Raw genomic sequence first — 26,244 nt, 5'->3', positions numbered from 1 at the left:
ATTTGTTATGCTACATGCAGATGTGAAAAAACCCTTATTTGGGTAACACTTTCCACCCAGCCCTTGTGCCTTGATTGTATTTCTCTCTTTTTCACCTATCGCATTTTTTGATGCTGATGTTCTGTATATTATCCCACCAATTTAATATCACTTTATTTTTAATCACTCCAGCTTTATTTTTAACACGTATTTTACATTTTGTACCCTGATCTTTCTTCCATTCTTATTGTCTTTAGGTTACTATTTCTATCTGAACCCTCCCCTACCATTTTATTGGTTTAAAGAACTTTGCACAGTGCTGCTATTCATTCTTTTCACTCGAACCTTGATCCCAGCCTGGTTCAGGTACAGCCTGTCGCAGCGGCACAGCTGCTTCCTGTCTTGGTGCTGGTGTCCTATGGAATGGAGCCCCTCCTTCCCACACCACGCAGATACTTTCCTAATCTGTTTATCCCTCGGTCAGTTAGCCCAGTTAGGGTAGTAATCAGGAGATTATGATCTACAAGATCCTGCTTTATAATTTCTCTCCTAGATCCTGATACTTCCTTAGCCGGACCTCTTTCCTGTTACTTCTGACATAGACCACAACAAGTGGTTCTCTTTGCCACCCCCCCCCCCCCGCCCCAAGTTCCTTTCCATTGGCTTTGAAATATTCCTTACTCTAACACAGGTATTAAGGTCATTTGTAGCATTGCTGTATGACGCTGGCTGAGATCATAGCTATCAAACGTGGGGAAATTGTGAGCCAATGGAAGCAGTGTTCCCTTTTGTTTTGGGCAGGGCGGCCCCTTTAACGGTCTGCACAGTCCATTCAAAATTCCGCACGCGCGCAATTTTTCTATTTAAAAGCCGGCTCACCGGCTGCGTGTGAGCTTCAGAACACCGTGCGGCCACGCAGCTTAAAAGAACATTGTTTGGGAGTATCATGCTATCATTTTTCAAATTTCAGTCAGTATAGTAGAGAAATGATTTAGAACATTTTAGATGTTTACTCATTTTGGTTATTCATTTCAAAGTATAGATGACAGATTTTGGATATTTATGTAACTTCTTGCTGACGAAGTTTTTTTCCCCATGTTGTATGATGTTAAGGTGCCGCCACCTTCTGAAACTTAAAATAGGCATCAAGTGTATACTTATAGACAGTAGCTTGATTATGCCATCTGTATTTACACACACTGCAGAAGCACCAACAAATTTAATTATTACTCAGAGTCTCTGCAGATAAATTAACGTGTAGAGGATAGTATTTATTAGTCGATTGTGCTATTTATTCAAAACTAGTTCTGTGCAGTTCTTTTATTGTCAGATGATAGTGATTGGGTGGCTAGTAAATGAAAATTCCAAAATAGAGATGTTTGCAGTCCGTTCCTTTTTACATGTTACTTTACCTTTTGGATTCAAATTCCGCCAACGACAATTGAGGGCAGACAAAGAGTTTGTTTATGTCCCCGCTCTCTCTCCCCTGCTGCTGTCTGTTGTCTTGCATCTGTTGTAAGGATTCAACACTATTTTGGGCAGTCTCTTAACCTATCTCTTCGAGGGTATTGTGGGTTTTTGGCACAAAACTGGCATTAGTCGGCAGTCTCACTAAGCATAGCATAGCAAGTGGAAATATCAGCTTGGTGTATTGGGAGTGGCCGCCTGGCATTGTTGGGGCAGTTGGATTTTCTACCCTGACTGAGTGTTCCATTCCCTGGTGCTAACGTACCACAAAAAAGGGGGAAATACTCTTGATCTTTGGGCTAAATTACTTACTGGAATGCTAGTGGAGGTACAAAGGAGTTCTGATAGCAAATGATTTTGATGTAACTCTATGTCCTATCAGCACAGTAAAAGCTTTTTAAAACCAAGTGTAAAAAAAAATCTGCTTTGCTGCTGTGCCTCTTGCATTAAAATTTATTGTGATTCATTTTTCTAAGCTTTAATACAGAAGAAAGAGAACACTAACAAACATTCTTAACGAATACTATGCGTCTGTTTTCACAAAGGGAAAGGGGCAATGCAGATACTGCTATCAAGGAGGCGTGTGAAATTCTGGATGAAATAAGCATTGTGAGAGCAGAGGTATTAAAGGGTTTAGTGGCTTTGAAAGTGGATAAATCCCCAGGCCCGGATGAAATGCATCCCAGGCTGTTGAGCGAAGTAAAAGAGGAAATAGCAGAGTCCTTGACCATCATTTTCCAGTCCTCTTTGGATTCAGGCATGGTGCTGGAGGACTGCTAATGTGGTACCCTTGTTTAAGAAGGAGAAAGGGATAGGCCAAGTAATTACAAGCCTGTCAGCCTAAGCTCAGTGGTGGAAAAATTATTGGAAAAAATCCTGAAGGACAGGATAAATCTACATTTAGAAAGGCAAGGATTAATTAAGGACAGTCAGCACGGATTTGTTAAGGGAAGATCATGTTTGACTAACCTGATTGATTTTTTTGAGGAGGTAACCAAGAGGGTCTATGAGGGTAGTGCATACGATGTAGTGTATATGGACTTTAGCAAAGCTTTTGATGAGGTCCTACATGGTAGACTGGTCACGAAGGTAAAAGCCCATGGGATCCAGGGCAAAGTGGCAAGTTGGATCCAAAATTGGCTTGGAGGTAGGAAGCAAAGGGTAATGGTTGGTTGGTGTTTATGTGACTGGAAGGATGTTTCCAGTGGAGTTCCGCAGTGGAGTTCAGTACGTGGTCCCTTGCTTTTGTGGTATACATCAATGATCTAGATTTGAATATAAGGGGTATGATTAAAAAGTTTGCAGATGACACTAAAATTGGCTGTGTGGTTGATAATGAAGAGGAAAGTCATGGATATCAATCTACTGGTCAGGTGGGCAGAGCAGTGGCAAATGGAATTTAATTCTGAGGTAATGCACTTGGGGAGGGTATACGCATTAAACGCTAGGCCACTTAGAAGTGCAGATGAACAATGAATCCCAGGCTGTTGAGCGAAGCAAAAGAGGAAAGGGCAGAGGCCTTGACTATCATTTTCCAGTCTTCGGATTCAGGCATGGTGCTGGAGGACTGCTAATGTGATATCCTTGTTTAAGAATGGAGAAAGGGATAGGCCGAGTAATTACAGGCCTGTCAACCTAACCTCAATGGTGGGAAAATTATTGGAAAAAATAATGAACAAAGGGACCTTGGAGTGCTTGACCACAGATCCCTGAAAGTAGCAGGCCAGGTGGATAAGGTGGTTAAGAAGGCATATGGAATGCTTGCCTTTATTGGCCGAGGCATAGAATACAAGAGCAGGGAGGTTATGCTTAAATTGTACAATATACTGGTTAGGCCACAGCTGGAATACCGCATGCAGTTCTGGTCGCTGTATTATAGGAAGGATGTGATTGTACTGGAGAGGGTGCAGAGGAGATTTACGAGGATGCTGTCTGGAATGGAGAATCTTAGTAATGAGGACAGATTGGATAGTCTTGGTTTGTTCTCCTTGGAACAGAGGAGGTGGAGAGGAGACCTCATTGAGGTGTATAAAATTTTGAAGGGCCTGGATATAGTGGATAGTAAGCGCCTATTTGGTGGAAGGGTCAATTAAGAGGGGGCATAGGTTTAAGGTGATTGATGGAAGGTTTATATGTAACCTTCAGGGCTGCTGACCGAGGGCTGTGTTGCTCTTTGTTGGCCGGCACGGACACGATGGGCTGAGATGGCTTCCTTCTGCGCTGTAAATTTTTATGTTTCTGTTAGAAATGACTGGAAACTAGGTCAATCCAGTTTTGAGGCACATTAACCAATGAACCCAATCAGATTAAAAGGTAAAAGCCCCAGGGTCAAATGGAAAAGTCTCATCAAAGTAGAATTTCTGCATGCCACATTTGCATATAAGCAGGAGTTGCAATAAATGAAATTGCAATAAAACACACTTCACAATCGGAAGTAAAGGTGGGGTTGGGAGGGAGGGAGTGAAAGCAACTATAGAAATGGTTGTTAAAACGGGAATTACAGTTAAGCAAGTTGCAAATAAATGGGTATGACTAATTTTATTTTTTAAGCTGAATTTGTGATGGTGGGGTTGAAAACTGCATATACTTTCAACATTTGCTGCATCTACAGGTACTGTAACACTTGTTTGATTTTCAGAAGTCTCAGAGTAATGGTCCAGAAAAAGAGAAGGAAGGTGTGATCCAGAACTTTAAAAGAACACTCTCGAAGAAGGAAAAGAAAGAGAAAAAGAGGCGAGAAAAGGAAGCACTAATGCAAGCTGCAGATGATGAGAGACTTATTCCCAGTGGTGATGGGTAAGCAGAAGCAAAACTTTCCTGTGCCCACAACCATTTTCCTAATTTCAGGGTTCATCATTGTGCTCTGAAGTAATGCAGTGTGTGCCCACCTTTAACGCTGAGTGTTGATTTATATTAAAATTTTGGCAGAGTATACGTCAGTGCTCTCAGATGTTTCATCTCCTGTATACTCCAAACAACATTTGAATGCAAATTAAAGCTTATGTTGTGTAGTGCTGAGCTTGGCATGCAACACTTCAAAAATATATGGAAATGGAAGTAACACTGTCAATGTATTCCAGAATAGATGATTTCCTAAAAGAATTGTCTTCCTCAATTCATGTGCTGTAATATAGGAGCAGTAGTTCTAAAACGATGCCCTAATCCTACAGTTCACTCTTGCTAACCTTCAAACCCAATCCTTTCACTGCCTCAACCTAGTCCTCTTTGGTGACCAGGATTTCCTATCCTTCCAATGGATACAAGTTGCCGACAACATTGCTGAAAAAATAAGTGCAGAAAAGTATTGTGGACAGTCTTCCTGCAGCCCTGGATGTGATGCCTTCTCTCAAATGATGACCTATACTTTTAATTTTTTTATTAGAAGTCACAATATAATTATGGATGAGGAAGGCTCATTCAGTCTAAATGTAAGAAAGACTGAAGTTGCCCCTTTACTGCATTTTTGCCTACTTTATAAGGAAGTCTATTCAATGCATTATCACTATCTTAAGTGAAGATTTTTCTGATCAGTCTCAATCTTGTACTAGTTTGAACCTGTATTCCTTTGCCTTAAACTTACAACTTAATTTAACGTAATATTCAGAATTTACTTTTCCTATTCCCTTATATACCGCTGAGATTGTATCCCATTTATAGGCTGAAAAGCCAAAGTTTCTCCAGTCTTGTCTCATTAATCAGACTATTGACACTTGAGATCGGCCACATGATACTCTGTGCTGTTTGCAGAGCTTGAATGTCTCCATTATATCTTGGTGAACAGAACTGAATGCAGTACTCTGGGTGTGACCAGAGAGCTGTACTTTTATATTTGCTTGTTGTTGTTTTTGTTTGTTTTTGTTCTCTACCCTTCAGCATATTTCCCCACAGCTTTGAGTTACCTAATAACCTTTTGTTTGGAACTTGGCCACATGCCTTTTGGCAGTCTAGGTACTTGGCATCGTAAAGTGTTGCAGTCCTGTTGGGTTGGTTTCTCTGTGATCAGTGAGGTTGGTTTGGGACCCGGAACTATGTTGACTCTTGTTTACTAGGTTACCATGCAACTTTGGAAGATCCAGCCAATGCTTGTTGGAATTATTTAATGGAAAACAAGTAATTCCCCCTATGCATCCTCCCCCCGACCTCCGTGCAGCCTATAGCCGAGCTGACCTGTTGCTGCCAACTACAAAAAGGTTATTCTCCACAGCAGCAAATATGTGGCTGACAGGTCTGTGGAATATGTTGCAATTTGAACAAGTTATGTTTGACATGTTCCAAGAACTGTGTTAATATTAGCAGTCAAGGTGCTACCCAATCCAATATAAAAATCACTTCCCAGGAGAAGAAAGCTGAACAACCCAAGAAAGAGTCAGTGAATGCACCAGACCTGCAGAGAGTAATGAGTGACCAAGACCATTAGGACATTAATAAGCTGGACTTTTTGTTCCCTAGCCCAATTAAACCCAAGGGGTTAAGGTCAAATAAATTACTTTAGTCCTTAAATCCACGGTGCTGCCCATGCAAGCACAACCTTACTGACGGACCTTAATGTGTCAATTTACTCCTTCCTCAAACAAGGTTGATTTCATGAAGCCACTGAAAACCCATGAAACTACAATTAAAAAAAAATTATATCAGATAAATTTCAAAGTTCCCAGGAGACCATTCTGAAATTATATTTTTATCAAGCTTCCCAAAAGACTTAAAATTGCAGAAACTGACTGTAATCTACATTTTTTCTCCAGTTTTTAAATAGTAAATGTCTCTTTTCTACCAATAGTGAGAACTCAAGTTCGCATCTTGCAGCAGAGGTATACAAAGACATGCCAGAGACTAGCTTCACCCGTACAATATCTAACCCTGAGGTAGTTATGAAACGAAGACGACAACAAAAGTTAGAACAAAGAATGCAAGAATTTCGTAGTGCTGATGGACGGCCCGATTCAGGTATTGACAACTTGTATTTGTATAGCGTTTTTAATGTAGTAAAACATCCTAAATGCTTCAGAGGTGTAATTTAAAAGGTGTAAAGAAGATTCTTCTGAATTCTGGGACTTGGTGCTGGGCAGCAGAGTTTTGAATCTCAAGTTTATGGAGGGTTGAAGATGGGAGGCTGGCCAGGAGAGCATTGGAATAATCAAGTCTGGAGGTAATGAAAGCATGGATGAGGGTTTCAGTAGCTGATAAACTGTGGCGGGGACGGAGACGGGCGATGTAGAAGTACGTAGTCTTTGTAGTGGAGAGGATATGGGGCCGGAAGCTCAGATCGGTCAAATAGAACGCTGAGGTTGCGAAAAGCCTGAGACAGCGGCTAAGGAAGGAAAGGGAATGGAATCAGTAATGAGGGAACTGTGTTTGTGGCAGGGGCTGAAGACAATATCTTTGGTCTTTCCAATATTTAATTAGAGGAAATTGCTGGTCATCCAGGACTGGATGGTGGACAAGCAGTCTGACAACCCAGGGAGCCAAGGATAGATCCTTGGGGGACTCCAGAGGTAACGATGGCTGGGTGGAAAGAGAAGACATTGCAGGAGATTCTATGACTACACTGGACAGGTAATAGTGGAACCAAGGAACGGCTGTCTCAATTAATTGGACAAGAGGAAAGGTTTTACATAGGATTACATAGGATTAACAGCACAGAAACAGGCCATTCGGCCCAATCAGTTCATGCCGGCGTTTATGCTCAACGCGAACCTCCTCCTATCTTTCCTCATCTTAACTATCAGCATAACCCTCTATTCCCTTCTCCCTCATGCTTGTCTAGCCTCCCTTAAATGCATCTATACTATTTGCTTCAACCACTCCCTGTGGCAGAGAGTTCCACATTCTCACCACTCTTTGGGTAAAGAATTTTCTGCTGAATTCCCTATTGGATTTCTTGGTGGCTATTTTATATTGATGGCCTCTAGTTATGCTCTTCCCCACAATTAGGAACATTTTCTTTGTAGCCACTCAATCAAAACCTTTCATAATTTTTAAAGTCCTCTATTAGGTCACCCCTCAGCCGTCTTTTATCAAAAGAAGAGAGACCCAGCCTGTTCATCCTTTCCTGATATGTGCACTCTTGCATTTCTAGAATCATCCTTGTAAATTTCCTCTGCATCCTCTCCAGTGCTTCTTTATCCGTTTTATGATATGGCGACCAGAACTGTACTACAGGTATATCCTTTTTAAGTCATCCTTGACTCTGAAGGACTGCCTCAGAAGCTATCCTTTTTATAATGTGGCGACCAGAACTGAGTGCAATACGCAGTGTGGTCTAACCAAGGTTCGATACAAATTTAGCATGACTTCAATACTTTTCAATTCAATTCCTCTAGAAATAAACCTTTGTGCTTGGTTTTCTCTTTTTATGGCCTTGTTACCACTTTTAGCGATTTGTGTATTTGTACTTCATAACTAGGGGATTTGAGTATAGGAGCAGGGAGGTCTTACTGCAGTTGTACAGGGCCTTGATGAGGCCACACCTGGAATATTGTGTTCAGTTTTGGTCATCTAATCTGTGGAAGGATGTTCTTGCTATTGAGGGAGTGCAGCGAAGGTTCACTAGACTGATTCCTGGGATGGCTGGACTGACATATAAGGAGAGACTGGATCAACTGGGCCTTTATACATTGGAGTTTAGAAGGATGAGAGGGGATCTCAGAAACATATAAAATTCTGACGGGACTGGACAGGTTAGAGGCAGGAAGAATGTTCCCGATGTTGGGGAAGTCCAGAACCAGGGGACACAGTCTTAGGATAAGTGGTAGGTCATTTAGGACTGAGATGCGGAAGAACTTTTTCACTCAGAGTTGTTAACCTGTGGAATTCCCTACTGCAGAGTTGTTGATGCCATTTCATTGGATATATTCAAGAGGGAGTTAGATATGACCGTTACGGCTAAAGGGATCAAAGGGGTATGGAGAGAAAGCAGGAAAGGGGTACTGAGGTGAATGATCGGCCATGATCTTATTGAATGATGGTGCAGGCTCGAAGGGCTGAATGGCCTACTCCTGCACCTATTTTCTAGATTTCTATGTTACTCCGAGATCCCTTTGCTCCTCTACCTCACCTAGACTCTCACCCTCCCAAGTAATGTGATCTCCCTATTTTTCCTACCAAAGTGTAATACCTCACTTTTATGTGTTGAAATTCATTTGTCAATTATATGCCCATTCTGCAAGTTTATTAATGTTCTCCTGTAATTTGTTACATTCGTCCCCTGTATTGACTATCTCTTTCCTCCCCCCCCCCCCCCCCCCAATTTGATGTAAACTACAAATTTAGAAATTTGTGTTTTTGATTCCAAAGCCTAAATTGATAATATAAATTGCGAACAACAGTGGTCCCAGTGCTGATCCTTGTGGAACACCAGTACCCACCTCCTGCCACTGAATAGCTACCCTTTACCTCCATTCTCTGCTTTCTGTCTTGATGCCAGCTAGCTATCCATTCTGCTACTTGTCCCCTGGCTCCACATTCTCTGACGTTGTTCATCAGTCTATTATGCAGTACCTTAACGATGGCCTTTTGAAAATCTAGATAAATTACATCTGCTGTATTACTCTTGTCTACTCTGTAACCTCTTCAAAAAATTCAATGAGGTTGGTCAAGCAAGACTATTCCTTTTGAAATCCATGGTAGGGTGAAGGGAGGAGGCTGCACAAGGTTAGTCAGAGGAACAGTGAGTTCAGAGGGTTGTAGGAGCTTCCAGGGATTAGTAGGGATGAGACTATGAAGGGATTTAAACACAAGAATGAAAATTTTCAATTGGAAGTGTTGAGGACTGGAACGATTATAGGTCAGAGAGGATGGGTGAGTGGGAGAATGTTGACAAGGTGAGCATTGGAATAGTCTGGAAGTAAAAAGGCATCATTGAAGGCTTTAGCAGCACATGGGCTGAGGTAGGAGCAGAGGCGGGTGATATTACAGAGCTGGAAGTAGATGGTCTTTATGGTTGCGAAGATGTGCGGTTGGGATCTCTGCTTGGGTGTATGAACTTTATGATTCACTCTGAAACAATGGCTAAGGAGGGGAATGAAATCGGTAGTTAGGGTAGAGAGTTTGTAGCAGGGGCCAGAGTGGATGGCTTCAGCCTTCCTTTTGTTTAGCTGGAGGAAGTTACGACTTATCTGACATTGGATGTTGGACAAATGGTCTGATAACACAGGCAGTGGAGGGACTGAGACAGAGCTGGAGTTTGTTGTATGTGTCGAAACTGATCTCGTGGCTATAGATATTGCATAAGATGGTGGGGGAGAGAAGATGGATCCTCGGAGGACTCTAAATAAAACTATGCTGGGACAGGAAGTGAAACGATTGCCAGAATGGAGGGGTTGATAATGGTGGCTTTGAAAGGGAGGGTCAGTACCTGGGAAGAAAGCACAATTTACAATGTCAGCTCGCATATGGGCCAGGAAGACATTGGGTCGTCTGCAGTTTAGTGGGAATAGGGTCAAGGAAGCAGTAAGTGGCTCTCGTAGACAAAGACAGTATAGAGGAAGATGGGAGAGAAGTTGAAAGATGTGGGTTCAGTGCCAGTAGGGGTGGGAGGCTTGGCTTTGTGGGCAAAGGGAATGGGAAGAAGTAGCAGAGGCAGTTGAATGCATGGACTTGGTCTTGGGTGACGAAGTCCGTGAGCTCTTTGCACTTATTGGAGATGAAGGTGGAGGGGCACAAGGTGTTGGTTTTGGTAGAAGAGAGTGAGGCCTAATAGAAACAACCACGTTCTCCTGAGTGAGGGGCTTTCATTGTATCATAGGTACTAATCCCTCGATGGTTTGCCTGATTGTTTTCCAGCAACTGATTTCTTTTCAGACCTAAGCTGCTGGACTGCAACTTACTCTTGGAAGGCATGGAAATGGACTGAGTGATCTGCCCTCCATGTGGGCAGCTGCATTCAGTCTAGTCCTCCCTTTAAATTCACTGACTTAGATTGGAAAGATTCATTGTGCAATTTGTGGATGACTTGATCTAAGATGTGGAATAGATTATTCATAAGTATACACTTCATTAAAAAAAAGTAGTAATAACTTGGGTATTGAACAAAATGTTTATTCAAATTGTTGAGCAGACCAATATTTAGTCGATGATTCAGTGTACTTAAGAAATTATAAACTATATTTCTTTCAAACTTTACTTAAATTTTCTAAGTTAAGTAGAAAATTATAGTTTAAATATAATTCATTGTTTTTGTGCTACTGCTTTGGGATAGTTGCTAGGAATTATTGATTCCACACGCACGTTGGCTGTGTATAAAGAAAATGTACACAAAGCCATAAAAAGGCTAGTCCAATCTAATTGGGCAATTATGAACATTAAAACGTTTATCTTTATTTTGTCCAGGTGGAACTCTTAGGATCTATGCGGATAGTTTAAAGCCAAATATACCATACAAGACCATCTTGTTGTCAACAACGGATACATCAGACTTCGCTGTTGGAGAAGCCCTTGAGAAATATGGACTGGAAAAGGAAAACCCAAAGGAATATTGTATAGCACGGGTATGTGTATTCTTTGTGCATGCATACGTAATAATACAACACTTTTTAAATTAAGGGAATAGCTTTATACTGTAATGCGTATTTGACTACTTTAGTAAACAAGTGTGTTGACTAGACCCTACGTAAACTAGAGGTGATCCAAAACTCGGCTGCCCATGTCCTAATTTGCACCAAGTCCCGCTTACCCTCACCTCTGTGCTCGCTGACCTACATTGGCTCCCAGTTAAGTAACTCCTCAATTTCAAAATTCTCATCCTTGTTTTCAGATCCCTCCATGGGCTTGCCCGCCCCTCCCTATCTCTTGTAATCTGCTCCAGCCCCACAACCCATCCTGCGATATCTGCACTCCTCTAATTCTGTCCTCTTGAGCATCCCTGATTATAATTACTCAAATATTGGTGGCCGTGCCTTCTGTTGCCTAGGCTCCAAGCTCTGGAACTCCTGCCTAAACCTCGCCGCCTCTCTACCTCTCTTTCCTTCTTCAAGACGCTCCTTAAAGCCTACCTCTTTGACCAAGCTTTTGGTCACCTGCCTGAATTTCTCCAAATGTGGCTTGGCGTCAATTTTTTTGTCTCATAATACTTTTATGAAGCACCTTGAAACGTTTTACTATGTTAGAGACGTTTTACTATATCAAAGGCGTTATTGTTGTTGATTTAAAAGGTAACTATGGTATATAAGCAGTGGTAAACAAGATGTATTCCAAAATTCTCAATGAATGTACATTCCATGAAGCTAAGGATAGTATCAGATTAAAAGAAGAGGCTTATAATGTTGCGAAGAATAGAAGCAAGCCTGAGGATTGAGAGTACAAAGCTAGGTGGGAAAGTAAGCTGTGAGGAGGACACTGTCTTCAAAAGGATGTAAACAGGTTAAGCGAGTGGACAATAAGCTGGCAGATGGTGTATAATGTGGGAAACTGAGGTTATTCACTTTGCTAGGAGGAATAGAAAAATGGGATTTTTTAAATGGTGAGAAACTATTAAATGTTCGTTCAGAGAGTTTTAGGTGTCCACGTACAGGAAACACACACCGCCTGCGTGTACAGCAAGCAGTTAGGAAGGCAAATGGCATGTTGGCCTTTATTGTAAGGAGGTTGGAGTTTTTTTTAAAATTCATTCACGGTATGTGGATGTTACTGGTAAGGCCAGCATTTATCTCCCATCCCTAATTACCCTCGGAGGTGGTGGTGAGCTGCCTTGACAACTGAGTGGCTTTCTAGGCCATTTCAGAGGGCAGTTAAGAGTCAACCACATTGCTGTTGGTCTGGAGTCACATATAGACCACATTTGTGAACCAGATGGGTTTTTACGACAATCCGGTAATTTCATGGTCACCATTATTGATGCTAGCTTTTTATTCCAGATTTATTTAACTGAATTTAAATTCCCCAGCTGCCGTGGTGGGATTTGAACTCTTGTCGCTGGATCATTAGTCCAGGCCTCTGGATTACTAGTTACCATTATGCTACTGTACACGAGTAAGGAAGGCTTAATACAATTGTGAAGGGCTTTAATGAGACCGTACCTGAAATACTGTGCACAGTTTTGGTCTCCTTATCTGAGGAAGGATATTTTTGCCTGCGAGGCAGTACGACGAAGGTACACTAGATCGATTTCTGGGATGAAAGGGTTGTCCTATGAGGAGTGATTGGGTAGATTTGGATCTGTAATCTCAAGTTTAGAAGAATGAGAGATGATCCCGTTGAAGCATACAAGATTCTGAGGGGGATTGATAAGGTAAATGCTGAGAGGAAGTTTCCCCTGGCTGGAGAGTTTAGAACTAGGGGACACAGTCTCAGGATAAGGTGTTGGCCATTTATGACTGAGATGAGGAGGAATGATGAGGGCTGCGAATCTTTGGGATTCTCTACCCCAGAGGGCTACGGTTGCTAAATCGTTGAATAGGTTCAGGGCTGCGATAGAATTTTGGACTCTCGGGGAACTGAGGGATATGTGTATCGAGTTGAAGTCGAAGATCAGCCATGATATTGAATGGAGGAACAGGCTCGAGCAACCAATTTGGCCCACTCCTGCTCCTAATTCTGATGTTGACCATTTTAACCCTGTGAGCAGCATTTTTGATGCCGTTTCCAGTAATAAAGGGTCCAAATTAAAAATTTAACACTTTGTCAATTGTATTACTCTTCCTCCTGAACACACCAAAATTCTTTTTATTCCAATTAGTGGCAAGGTTTTTGACTATGCACATCTGGAATGATAGTAGTTTCAAATTTTGCTTTTTGCATGTTAGCAATAGTGTGCTTTTGTAATCTGCAAAAATTTACATGGGCATTTCCTTTATAAAGTTTTGATTATCTAAAGTCATCAATGTAGCAGTTCCAGCCAAGCTGTTTCCTGTATTAATCACTCAAGGTGGACCCAGTTTATGTCTTGACTGCTGTACAGTACTGGCAGCTGATTTTAAAATCTTCCTTTGAATGTTGGGGAATCATCCCAGTAATACATGCACAAGATAATGATTAATGCCACAAACACCATTCCCTAGCCACTATCTCCATGTTTCTCTTGGGCAACTGTGAGGCTGAACCAGACTGTTGGCAGCCTTGGTGTCATATTTGACCCCGCGATGAGTCTCCGACATATATCTGCGCCATCACTGACACCGCCTATTTCCACCTCAGTAACATCGGCCGACTCCGTCCCTGCCTCAGCTCATCTGATGAAACCCTGATTCATGCCTTTGTTATCTCTAGATTGACTATTCCAATGCATTCTTGGCCGGCCTCCCACATTCTACTCTCTAGACTTGAGGTAATCCAAAACTCTGCTGCCCAAATCCCGTTGACCCATCATCCCTATGCTCGCTGACCTACATTGGTTCCCAATTCAGTAACACCTTGATTTTAAAATTCTCATCCTGTTTTCAAATCGTTCCATGTCCTCACCCCTCCAGATCTCTGTAATCTTCTCCAGCACTCCCGCCCCCCCACGAGATATCTGCGCTCCTCCAATTCTGGCCTCTTGCACATCCTGATTTTACTCGCTCCACCATTGGTGGCAGTGCCTTCATCTGCCTAGGCCCCAAGCTCTGGAATTCCCTCCCTAAACCCTGCCAACTCTCTCTCCTCCTTTATGATGCTTCTTAAAACCTACCTCTGACCAATCTAAAGATAACCGTGCATTCCCTTGATATCACTTGGAAGAATCATAGTGGGGTTTGAACTCATGACCTTCTTAATAAAATGGTGGATGTGAACTCTATTGCTGCAATGAATAATAAATGAGAGTATGTTTCCGTATTGTTCGAATCATATTTATTAAAGCAATTCATGTGCTTCTTAATGTCACCTGTGTCTCCATATTGGTACCTTGCAATATTCCAGTTTATGTACTATTTAATGTTTAAGTTTTGATTTTCAGCTGCAGACTATTGCATGATAAATTTATAGCCATTTAGTCATCTTCATTAATCCATCAGTGAGACTATCAAAAGTCAAATATATGGATCATTCTGGCTATCTGATCTACCATGATGTTACTGACGACTTTTTTTACAAATAACTTCCCCTGCCAGCTCCACCCTATGTATACTGTATTACAAAAATTCATATGTGGGTGATTACCAAACAGTAATGTCACCTTAGCTTTCAAATTAATTATAAATCGCTTGAGTCTTGCTCTTGTGGCTTGACATTTGAATCCCTTAAATTAATGAGGGAAGTTGTTCTTGGATATCTATGCACAAGAAAATAATTGGCGTTAAAATACAAATTGCAGCTTGAAAAGGTGTTTCCAATGTTGGTCTGTTTTCTATCACGTGCTGCTCCCTAGAATGGTATGACGCCATGCTACTCCTTCCGCTCCCCGGCCTGCTCCGATGGTGCTCACAGGTCGGGGGCCGCACAGACTGCTGGGCCAGGCCGCCACGCCTCCTCTTCTGCTCCCCGGCCTGCTCCGATGATACTCACAGGCCGGGGGCCGCATAGACTGCTGCTGGAGCAGGAGACCAACTGCAGCAAAGAAGGCGACTAGATTGGACATCACCAAGATCCAGGTCGATGATTGGAGCGTGAGCAGGTACAGCAGGAGAGGCGGCAAGCAACAGAGCAGCAGCGAGGTCGGGGCGAAGGAGCAGCAAGAGATTGTAGAGGGACGTGATCGGGGCCCAGGAGAGGTGTGAGTTCGGGGCCCAGGAGAGGTGAGAGTTCGGGGCCCAGCAGAGGCGATGGCCCAGGGGCAGCACGGGCCAGCCTATACTGCGATACTGTGCAGCAAAGCTGGTCTCCAGTCGTCTTGGTTAATCCTTACCACTGGACCAAGACCAAGCTCTGTCAAGCCCGTGTGGTGGCTGGTGTGCAACGGCCATCATACGTTTAAAAAAAAAAATCCATGCACAGGCATCTTCAATAAGCAGTTCAGAACTGGAATTTTAGGTCCTTCATTGAAACACCTGTGAACTTTTTGGTGTGGAAGCAAGTTATCCTCTATTCGAGAGACTGCCTATGATGATGATGATGATTTCTATCAAGAGTACTTTTGGGGCAGATCTTGCAAATAAATGCCTGACTGTCTCTGGCTTCATCAGAGTTTGTTTCATCATACTTGTTGAAATGTCACACTAATCTACATCACAACACTTCAGGCTGTTTTGTATACAGCCAGTGTGTGGAATTAAAATACTAGAGGTTTGTATTAATGGGTTTAATAATTTTCTAGGTATAATGCTTTTTGCATTTAATTGAAGTTCAAGTACGTGACGAATCGGATGAGTGTAGTACATCATTCCTTTTATACAAGGCAGTTGCAAGGCTTGAGATTCTAAAAAATCTGTTAACTTTGTACATGAACCAAAACTCATCAAAAATACTATAAAACCAGATCCGTTGTGTGTGTAAGTTTGCATTTTGTCATTTAGTACAAATAATGAATCTGTAAAATGGAATTCACATTATAGGTTATGTTTGCTGTCGAAAGGTGTAAGAGTGTGCACATGAAAGTTGTTTATTTTCACTTTCACATGCTTTGGGGAATTTGCTAATTATACGTGACTGAGCATGTTGTTGATCTATATTTTGCTGCCCTTTAAGACCAGATACTATGGCCCAAGTTTCCACATGACTTGCTCCTGATTTTTAGGAGCAACTGGTGTAGAACAGAGTATCTTAGAAATCGGAATTCTCCACATTTAGTTTGCTCCAGTTCTAGTCAGTTAGAACAGTTTCACTTTGGAACAGAATTTTTTTTTCAAAAAGGGGCGTGTCCGGCCACTTACGCCTGATTTCAAAGTTTCGTGAGTGAAAACTTACTCCAAACTAACTTAGAATGGAGTAAGTGAAGATTTTTGTACGCTCGAAAAAACCTTGTCTACACTTTAGAAAATCAGGCGTAGGTTACAAATTAGGCGTAGGGAATGAAGTGGGGGTGGGGGGGGAGGGGGGGAAGCGAAGTCATTAAATTCTACAATCGATCCTTAGTTATACTTATACAAATGTTATACAAATAAATCCAACGTGAATAAAAATTTATACGCAAAGAAAAGATTAAATAAACCATGTTCCTACCTGTGTGAAAGTGCTTCAGGCAGGCCTTTCATGTTGGAGACAGGCAGCGGTGTGGTGTCAGTGTCTCGAAGGCAGCGGCAGCAAGCTTCGAGCTGAGCTGCAGTGCTTGAGGCAGGCCTTCATTCTCTTCGTGGCTGGCCGCGAAGAAGCAGCACCGGACGGACCCGAGGCCATTCAGCCACGAGATATCAGCGGCGTCAGTGGCTGGCCGGCAGCCGAAGAAGCAGCAGCGGACCGACGTGAGGCCATTCGGCCATAGGATATCAGCGCCGTAAGTGGCTGGCCGGCAGCCGAAGAATCAACACCTGACACACGCAGCTCTTTATGGTGCTTGAGGCCATTCGGCCACGCTTTAGGGGCGGCGTCAGTGGCTCGACGGCAGCCGAAGATACAACAGCAGCCTTCGAGCTGTGAGGGGGACTGAGGCCATTTGGACAGGGAGAGGCAGCCACATCGACAGTTTTATATTTAAATTTGCAGAATGGGTGCTGCATTGTCAACACCACGTATTATGCAATGGTTTGCCATCAATTCACTGCATAGGAGAGAATTGATTAGAGCTCACCGCACCAGGAACGTCGTAGCCCGTAGGTTGATGGGCAGGAGACCTTACCCACGTCGACAATATCGAACCAGGCGCTTGTACCTGGACATGAGCGAGGCTGATTGTGTGAAAAGGCTGCGTTTTCGCAGAGAAGTTGTCACTCAGATCTGTGATATGGTGAGAGCAGATTTGCAGCCCAGAAGCAGAAGGACAACTGCCTTGTCTGTTGAAGTGAAGGTAACAGCTGCACTTTCTTTCTATGCCTCGGGATCGTTTCAGGCTACAACTGGAGATGTGTGTGCCATCTCTCAACGTGCAATACATGCCTGCATTTACCAGGTCACGGCTGCACTTTATGCGCGAAGGAATGACTTCATCAATTTCCCAATGACCGCACAAGCGATCCATGAGAGGGCTGTGGGCTTCTTCAGGATTGCCGGCTTCCCAAAGGTACAGGGCTGCATTGATTGTACCCACATAGCCTTGCGAGCACCCGTGGAGGAATCTGAGCAGTACCGAAATAGGAAAGGTTTCCACTCTATCAATGTGCAGCTCGTGTGTGACGACAAGCAGCGCATCATGTCAGTCGATGCGAGATACCCTGGCAGCACCCATGATGCGTTCATCCTACGCAACAGCGTTCTATCTGACATGTTTGAGCAGCAGCCAGAAGGGCAGAGCTGGCTACTGGGAGACAAAGGGTACGGCCTGACCACCTGGCTCATGACGCCCATACGCATGACACGGACAGAAGCTGACCGTCAATACAACATGGCGCACATTGCGACGCGCAGCATCATTGAGAGGACCATTGGCATATTGAAACAGCGATTCCGATGCCTGGACCATTCCGGAGGACAGTTGCTATACTCTCCTCAGATTGTCGGTCACTTCACTGTTGTGTGCTGCATGCTTCATAACTTAGCCATCATGAGGCAGCAGGAGCTGGTAGTGGAACCCGAAGACCGACGTGAGGGTCCAGTGCATGATGATAGTATTACGGAAGACCAGGATGTGAATGATAACGACAATCAGGAAAGCATGCAAGTGCCTGATGCCGAAGCACGAGGTCGGAGGAGGGCTGTCCATCGTGCCCCTTTAACGATTGCTCGAGACTTGCGCCAGCAGCTCATCCGTGAACGCTTCAACTACTGATGCCTGAGGGCTCTACGACCACTTGCATATGGACATGTTTATTCTTTGCAGTTGTTCCGACGTTGTGTTGTGTTAATGGAACATGAAACAGTTCTAATGAAAAAATATTTTATTGAAAAGTTAACGTCACTCTAATAAAATATTTGTTGTATCAAACTATACTTTTTAATATGACTCTTGAAGATCACTTAAAAACTTTAAGATCACTTATGTTGTAAAGTTACAAAACTTACAAAACAGTTTCATTGTGAAAAATCTTACACTCTGAAGAACACTTAAACTTCAGGATCACTTTTTAGGTGCAAAATTAAATAAGATACAAAAAAATGTGAGAGCATTTACACTATAAGATCACTTAAAAACCATAAGATCCCTTATAAGTTGTAAAGTTACAAAACTTACAAAACAATTTCAATTTGAAAAACGCTACATCAAGAACAAGAACAAAAGCAGCAAAGAAAGGCTGCAACCATGTCTCATCCATATCTCAGTGAATGTTCACTTCCTCATGGGGGTGGCATTTGATTGGCTGGGCTGTGTGCCCTTGCAGCAGCTACCTCAACCAGGCCCTCCCTGACTGCCTGTGCTGTAATTTGCATGCCCTCCCTAACGGCCTGTGCCGTCGATTGCACTCCCTCGGACATTCCCTCCCTAAGTTCCCGTGTCATTACTGCTATTTCTCCCGTCAGGACCGTCAACTCTTCACCTACTGCACTGACGCCACCGATGAGTGATCGGGTAAGCTCATTGGTCTCCATACCCAATGCCACAACCTGAGTCGCATCTGTTGCACGCTGCATCTCAGGAGAGCGTGTCTCCAATCTCCTCCTCTGCCTGGGTCTGCCTTGTGGCACCACTACACTGGGAGGCGCGAGCACAGACGGTGGGATGCTCGGTGTTGCAAGCGGCACCACTACACAGGGAGGCATGGGCTGGGACTGTGGGGCGCTCGGTGTTCCAGACGACAGCACTCGAGTGCGAGCCGTGGGCTGGGATGTTGGACAAATGGGTGTAAACTGCTCCATGATATTAGCAGCAATACTGGGACCCGAAGCGTCGGAATCAAAACCATAGTAGGTGGAACCAGAACCTATGCGAGAGGGAGGTGCAGGCTCGGACGGTAGTGCACTGACTGTAGAATGCTGCATTATACCAGCAGCACCACTGGGACCCGCAACATCGGAAGCGAAACCATGGAAGGTGGAACCAAGACCTATGCTAGGGGTTGAAACTCTGATGCCCCTTGATGGGGGCTCATAAACATTAAATTGGAAGCTCTCCCCTGCAGACATTTCAGTCATCGCTGCCATCATCCAGTCTGGATCGTCCGCAGCTGGTTGTACTGGTTCTTGTTCTGTACCCTCAGGATCCTCAGGGTTGGCAGCAGCAGCATCGTCATCGTCATCATCATCGTCATTATCATCATCATGTTCTGCAAAATACATCAGAACAGTCAAATGCTTAACAGCAAGAGAGGGGGCCGGGTGGATGGCATGAGTACTCTCACACATAGCAGGCCAGGCAGCAGGTTGATTTAAAGGGCCATGATGCATTTTCAGGACTTGCCCTCTTCCTCGCGTGCGGGCCCAGCTTGTGCTGTACCGATTGCTTTTCTCCATGTACGACTCATCATAGCAGCTACCCTTTGTTCCAAGGGTATCAGTGGATGCAGATTGGGCACGCCTCCTTCTGTCCGAGTTGCCTCCCTTTTGTTGTGGGCCAATTTCTTCTGCAAAGAGTAAAATATAACTTTTTACAGAGTGTGTCAGTCTGCAAGGTGGGACATACAGATAGCCAGGTTACAATTACGATTAAATTAAAAATGGGAAATATTACTTACACTAACTACTTGACCAAGGTCATGCCATTTCTTTTTACACTGACTTCCAGATCTCCTGGTATGTACCACTGCGCAGTAATCTTCTGCAACGTGGTTCCAGCGTTTCTTCTTTTCTTTTGGTGGCACTTTTATGCGACCTCTGTTGCTGATATCTAGCTCCTGCCATCTCTGCTCAATTACGTTGACTAATATCTCCACTTCCTCACGCAAGAAATTCTTGGTTCTTGGTGGACGTTGATCCATTGCAAAGTTGAATTGGCATTCTTATTTCTCAAAACACACAGTCCTTAATTTGCATGCACCAATGCAGCACTGGTTCTGCAAGTTTAGCAGTGAAAAGCTGAACTCACTGATTTCAGCAGGTGATTTATTCAACAGTGCTGCTAAAAGCACTCCCTCACACAGAAATATCAAAACAAATTAAATTACAAGCCTTTGCAGGGGTCCAAGAAACAAATCTTCACTTTTTCTGCAGTATTTTTAAAAATGGTCGAGTGCCAATGTTTGTGTGAGACTGCGCGGGGTTGCCAGCACCACGAAGGCTAATTTAAATTGTACCCGCCCCCTGCTACTTAGAAAATCGGCGCGAGAGTTAGGCTCCGCCCCCTGCTGCGAAGAGCGCGCCACGCCAAGCAGACATCGAGCTCCAAGGAGCTCAAGAATATCGGACTTTTTTTTTTTAGGCGCAGTTTTCGGCGCGAAAAACAGGCGCCCACCGTTTTTGCCGCGGCACGAAACTTGGGGCCTATAAGACTCTTAACCTGTGTTATATATTTGCACTGTCCAGTAATGAGATTCTTCAACCAGTTATTCCTGAAAATTGTATCCTTCAAATCTGCACATTCTGGAATCAATGTCGGCAAATCTCTCTCTCTCTCTCTCTCTCTCTCCTTTTTCTTTTTTCTCTCTTCTTTCTCTTTCCCCCCCCCCCCCCCTCTTCTCCTCCCCCCCCCCTCTTCTCCTCCCCCCCCCCTCTTCTCCTCCCCCCCCCTCTTCTCCTCCCCCCCCTCTTCTTCTCCCCCCCCCCTCTTCTTCTCCCCCCCCTTCTTCTTCTCCCCCCCTCTTTCCCTCACCCCCCCTCTTTCCCTCACCCCCCCCTCTTTCCCTCACCCCCCCCTCTTTCCCTCACCCCCCTCTCTTTCCCTCACCCCCCTCTCTTTCCCTCACCCCCCTCTCTTTCCCTCACCCCCCTCTCTTTCCCTCACCCCCCTCTCTTTCCCTCACCCCCCTCTCTTTCCCTCACCCCCCTCTCTTTCCCTCACCCCCCTCTCTTTCCCTCACCCCCCTCTCTTTCCCTCACCCCCCTCTCTTTCCCTCACCCCCCTCTCTTTCCCTCACCCCCCTCTCTTTCCCTCACCCCCCTCTCTTTCCCTCACCCCCCTCTCTTTCCCTCACCTCTCTCTCTCTTTCCCTCACCCCCCCTCTCTCTCTTTCCCTCACCCCCCCCTCTCTCTCTTTCCCTCACCCCCCCCCTCTCTCTCTTTCCCTCACCCCCCCCCCCTCTCTCTCTTTCCCTCACCCCCCCCCTCTCTCTCTTTCCCTCACCCCCCCTCTCTCTCTTTCCCTCACCCCCCCCTCTCTCTCTTTCCCTCACCCCCCCCTCTCTCTCTTTCCCTCACCCCCCCCTCTCTCTCTTTCCCTCACCCCCCCCCCTCTCTCTCTTTCCCTCACCCCCCCCCTCTCTCTCTTTCCCTCACCCCCCCCTCTCTCTCTTTCCCTCACCCCCCCCCTCTCTCTCTTTCCCTCACCCCCCCCCTCTCTCTCTTTCCCTCACCCTTCCCCCTTCCCCCCCCCCCACCCCCCACGTTGCCTCCTCCCACCTGAACCCCAACCACTTGATGTCATAAGACCCCAATCCGCCCTAAAGCACCGAAGCCCCCAATATTGCTATCAGAGAAGCCATTCTTACTTTATATCTTGTTGGCTACATGGTATAAAATAGTATATTTGCCAATTCCCCATGAGCACTGCCATGGGTGGTTTGGTAGTATATAATAAAATAAACTGGTGTGTTTTGTTGAGCCATGGTGTAGAACAGTGTACATACAGGGCCATTCATGCTGAATTGGGCAGCAGGAGGGGGAAATGAGTTGAGTTTCATTGTGTGACTAATTTATTGCTGTGTAAAAAAAAAAAACCACTGCCAGAATTAAGTTGTAATATTTTAATGGGTTAATATATTGAGATCAATCATTTAATAATGGATTTGATTATCAAAATTAATCCGCAGGACTTGAATCCAAGTAGATCATTGTGAATATCTAATTTTATATTTTACATTTTAAATTTAGACTCTTCAGCAGGGTACTAGTTAAGAAGAAAGACGCTTAATTAGTGTTGTAGCAATTGAATTGCATGTTCTAAAGTTCCCCCAAGAGCATTGCACAGACTCATCTCATTTAAAGTTTGTACAGCCTGTATTATACATCGAGGTTATTAGCAGAACTTGAAATGCATCTTTTGCCTCAAGAGTTTCTTATCCGCTTAATACTTCACCATGAGCAATAGCTTGTGCTGCTATAGGCCGCAACCTTTCATGGTTCTAGCTTGATGGTTCTTCACCCAGGTGGCTTTCAGCAGGATGACGTATTTTTCTAATCTATACACTCGTTAATATCCAATCCTCTGGAGGGTGCTTATCCCATTTGCAACATTATTCCTTCCACCAAGTGATTTATTTAATGATTGGATGGTAGTTCACTTTACCTCATTCTTGAGTGAATTAAAAGTTGCTTCTAGATGAATGTGTACCACTATGAATGCTCATTTGTTTGCCATCCATATATAGTGCTTTTCCTAACAATCAGATTTATTGAAATTTAATGTTAGTATTACCAGCTTGATGGCTACAATCTTCGCACCGTCCTTCTGACTAGGAGGCCCTTGTTTCAATTGAATGCTGCTGATTACTTTCTAGAAAGTCTGTCTTCAATAGTTTGGGGTCCTTTTTACACTGCTCAAATATATTTGGTAGTTGATCACATTTGAAACCTTCTGATTCTGAGGCAAGATTGCTACCAGAAACTTGTTTTGACGCAGTGTTTGTACGCAGCAGTACTTGTAACCTGGTTTGCAGTTCTGGTTCTTGAGATGTTGAAATCATTGTGTGATTCCTATATTGGAGGTGTTTGCTTGTGACAGCACTTGTCCAACCACTGCCTCCCACCTAAGTTCCAGTTGTCTTTTAAGAGTCACTTTTTTTTGTTGTAAAATTTACTTCACGTGATTGGAAAGTGGCTGTCCCCAGCCAGTTCCAATGTATTTGTTTTAATACAAAGAGCTGCTGGTCTAATGTTAGAACAGGAACGTGACCTAGGTTGAGAAGTTAGCATTACATGGTTCATTGTAACCATAAAAGATGCATTTGCCATGCTCCTATGGCTTAAACTTTTTCCCCCCTATAGTTATAAAATTTGTCAGCTTTTGCTCTTAACCAACATTTCCAGATATGTATGAATTCACAGTTAATATTTGAACACAAATCTAATTGACTATTCTAATGGACGCTTTAGAATAGCAATAGGGCACTTTCATGATCCTCACTCTGAAAATGTTCAGTTCCTTGTAAAGTGTTATTGTGCAAAGTTTTATGATTTGTTCCATTCCATAGTGTATATTTCAAGCATTTTATGCCCGAATAGGGATCCCTTTGGAGAGTCGTGAGAATGTGGAACTCGCTACCCCAGGGAGTAGTTGAGGCGAATAGTATAGATGCATTTAAGGGGAAGCTGGATAAGCATAATGAGGGAGAAGGGCATAGAGGGTTATGCTGATAGTTAGATGAGGAAAGGTGGGAGGAGGCTCGAGAGGAGCATAAACGCCATCAAGGACTAGTTGGGCAGAATGGCTTGTTTCTATGCTGTAAAGTGTCAGCTGTGGCTCAGTGGGTAGCATACTCGCCTCAGAGTTAGAAAGTTGTAGGTTCAAGTCCCACTCCAGGGACTTGAGCATATAAATCTAGGCTGACACTCTAGTGCAGTGCTGGGGGAGTACTGCACTGTCGGGGGTGCCGTCTTTCGGATGAGAAGTTAAACCAAGGCACCATCTGCTCTCTCAGGTGGACGTAAAAGATCCCATGGCACTATTTAGAAGAAGAGTAGTGGGGTTATCCCAGTGTCCTGGCCAATATTTATCCCTCAATCAACATAATAAAAACAGATTATCTGGTCATTATCACATTGCTGTTTGTGGGAGTGTGCATGTGCGCAAATTGGTTACCGTGTTTCCCACATTATAACAGTGACTACACTCCAAAAGTACTTCATTGGCTGTAAAATGCTTTGAGATGTCTGGTGGTCGTGAATGGCGCTATATAAATCCAAGTCTTTCTTTCTTATTGCTGTGCAGATTGGTTGCTGTGTTTGTCTATATTAGCATAGTGCCTATACTTCAGAAAGTAATTCATTGGCTGTGAAATGCTTTGGGATGTCCTGTGGATGTGAAAGACGCGAAAAAATTCTCTACATTCCTACTTTCCTTTTCTCTTTCCTACTCTTTCCTTTCTCGGGTATTAAATGTACAGTCTAAAATTAAAGTTGGAGAGTACAAATTTTGTTTGGACCTTTTTTTTAATTGTGGGAAAAGCTGAATACCAACTAGGGAAATTGATTTTTTTGTTTGCCAATATTTTCTTTCTTAGGTAGTATTACCACCTGGTGCACAACACTCTGATGACAAAGGTGCTAAAGAGGCTCTACTTGACGATGATGAATGTCCTCTCCAGATTTTCAGAGACTGGCCAAGTGACAAAGGTGAGATAAGATCATAAGAAATAGGAGCAGGGGTAGGCCATTTGGCCCCTCGAGCCTGTTCCGCCATTCAATAAAATCATGGCTGATCTGATCTTGGGGGCAGGGGGGCGATGGGGTGAAATTAAGACCAAGTGCTGTGTTCAGGTGAAGTGGAGAATTAGGATGGGCTCTCAATTCTTTGTGTAATGGTGAGATGTTATTGTGAGACATCATCTGCCTGCTCAGGTGAACATTGAACTGGACATGGCACTATTAAAAGCAGGGAACTTGAGCTCCTGCATTTCTGGTCAGAATTCCTTCTTTAACCACCACCACCAAAACAACTCTTTTAGAGTAAACAAATCAACATTAGATCGAGTGCCCCCCGATCTGGGGGACACTCCAGACACTTATAACAGCCTCTTTTTTTTTGTGTTTTTTTAGGGCATTAAAATTCAATATTTTACAATTGCCCCCTATAAAAGTGGAGGGGGACACTAAAACCCCGGCAATTAAAACAAATTAAACTTTAAAACATAATATCAAATTAAAATTTGGTTGCCTGGGGTGATGATGCACTCCAGTCCCTCCGGCGCCCACCTCTCGCGGAAGGCCGCGAGCGTACCGGTGGACACCGCGTGCTCCATCTCTAGGGACACCCTGGCCCGGATGTACGTGCGGAAGAGAGGCAGGCAGTCAGGCTGAACGACCCCCTTGACCGCCCGCTGCCTGGACCGGCTGATGGCACCCTTGGCCGTGCCCAGGAGCAGTCCTACGAGGAGGCCCTCGGACCTACCCGCTCCCCTCCGCACAGGGTGCCCAAAGATCAGGAGTGTGGGACTGAAGTGCAACCAGAAATTGAGGAGCAGCCCCTTTTAAATATTGGAACAGGGGCTGCAACCTCGCACATTCAGTAAAAACATGAACACGGACTCCTCCAGACTGCAGAAATTGCAGGCGGCCTGGGAGCCCGTGAACCGGCTTAAAAATTTATTGCACAGGACTGCTCCGTGCACCATCCTCCAGGCCAAGTCCCCGATAAATAATGGGAGGCCACCACCAAAACACATTGGTCAATTGTTGTACAGGTGCAGTGCCTAAATTCCGTAAACGAGGCTGTTCCGAATTCCTGGCTTTTCTGGAATTAAGATTTGTTTCTGACATTACGAATCCGGAAACATCCGAGCCCAGGTTTGGGTATTTCCGGATTTCGGAACGTCATAAAAGCGGGGGGTGGGGGGGGGGATTCCCTCCGAGGAACTGTTTGGGTCATCCAGCCCCACCGGGGAGGTCGCCGGTGGCGGGCGAGGCCCAAGGCCGGGCAGCGGCGGGGGGGCCCCAGGGTCGTCTGGTCCAGATTCCGGAACATTTTATGGATTCCGGGTGACTCTGCCATCGATCGTCCCGGATTCCGGAACTCTGGATTCTCGATGCTGCACCTGTATTGTGATTTACCTGATCTTGTGCGTAAAATGGCTGAACAATGATGACTGCATTTCAAAGTAATTCTACTTGGTGTT

General features: G+C 44.2%; 1 protein-coding gene across 8 annotated transcripts in view; it reads left to right on the top strand.

Annotated features, from left to right (window-relative positions):
- Positions 1-26,244, top strand: part of afdna (afadin, adherens junction formation factor a) — a 282,635-nt gene that overhangs the window by 76,164 nt on the left and 180,227 nt on the right. For all 8 annotated transcript variants that reach the window (XM_070889970.1, XM_070889971.1, XM_070889972.1 and 5 more), the window contains exons 4-7: positions 4,085-4,242; positions 6,224-6,390; positions 10,774-10,931; positions 24,634-24,745. In XM_070889970.1, the coding sequence (XP_070746071.1) occupies positions 4,085-4,242; positions 6,224-6,390; positions 10,774-10,931; positions 24,634-24,745 (595 nt within the window). The remainder of the gene's footprint in view (positions 1-4,084; positions 4,243-6,223; positions 6,391-10,773; positions 10,932-24,633; positions 24,746-26,244) is intronic.

Source organism: Pristiophorus japonicus, chromosome 9, assembly GCF_044704955.1.
Source record: "Pristiophorus japonicus isolate sPriJap1 chromosome 9, sPriJap1.hap1, whole genome shotgun sequence".
Lineage (NCBI taxonomy): Eukaryota > Metazoa > Chordata > Chondrichthyes > Pristiophoridae > Pristiophorus > Pristiophorus japonicus.
This window is presented reverse-complemented; position numbering and strand designations above follow the sequence as displayed.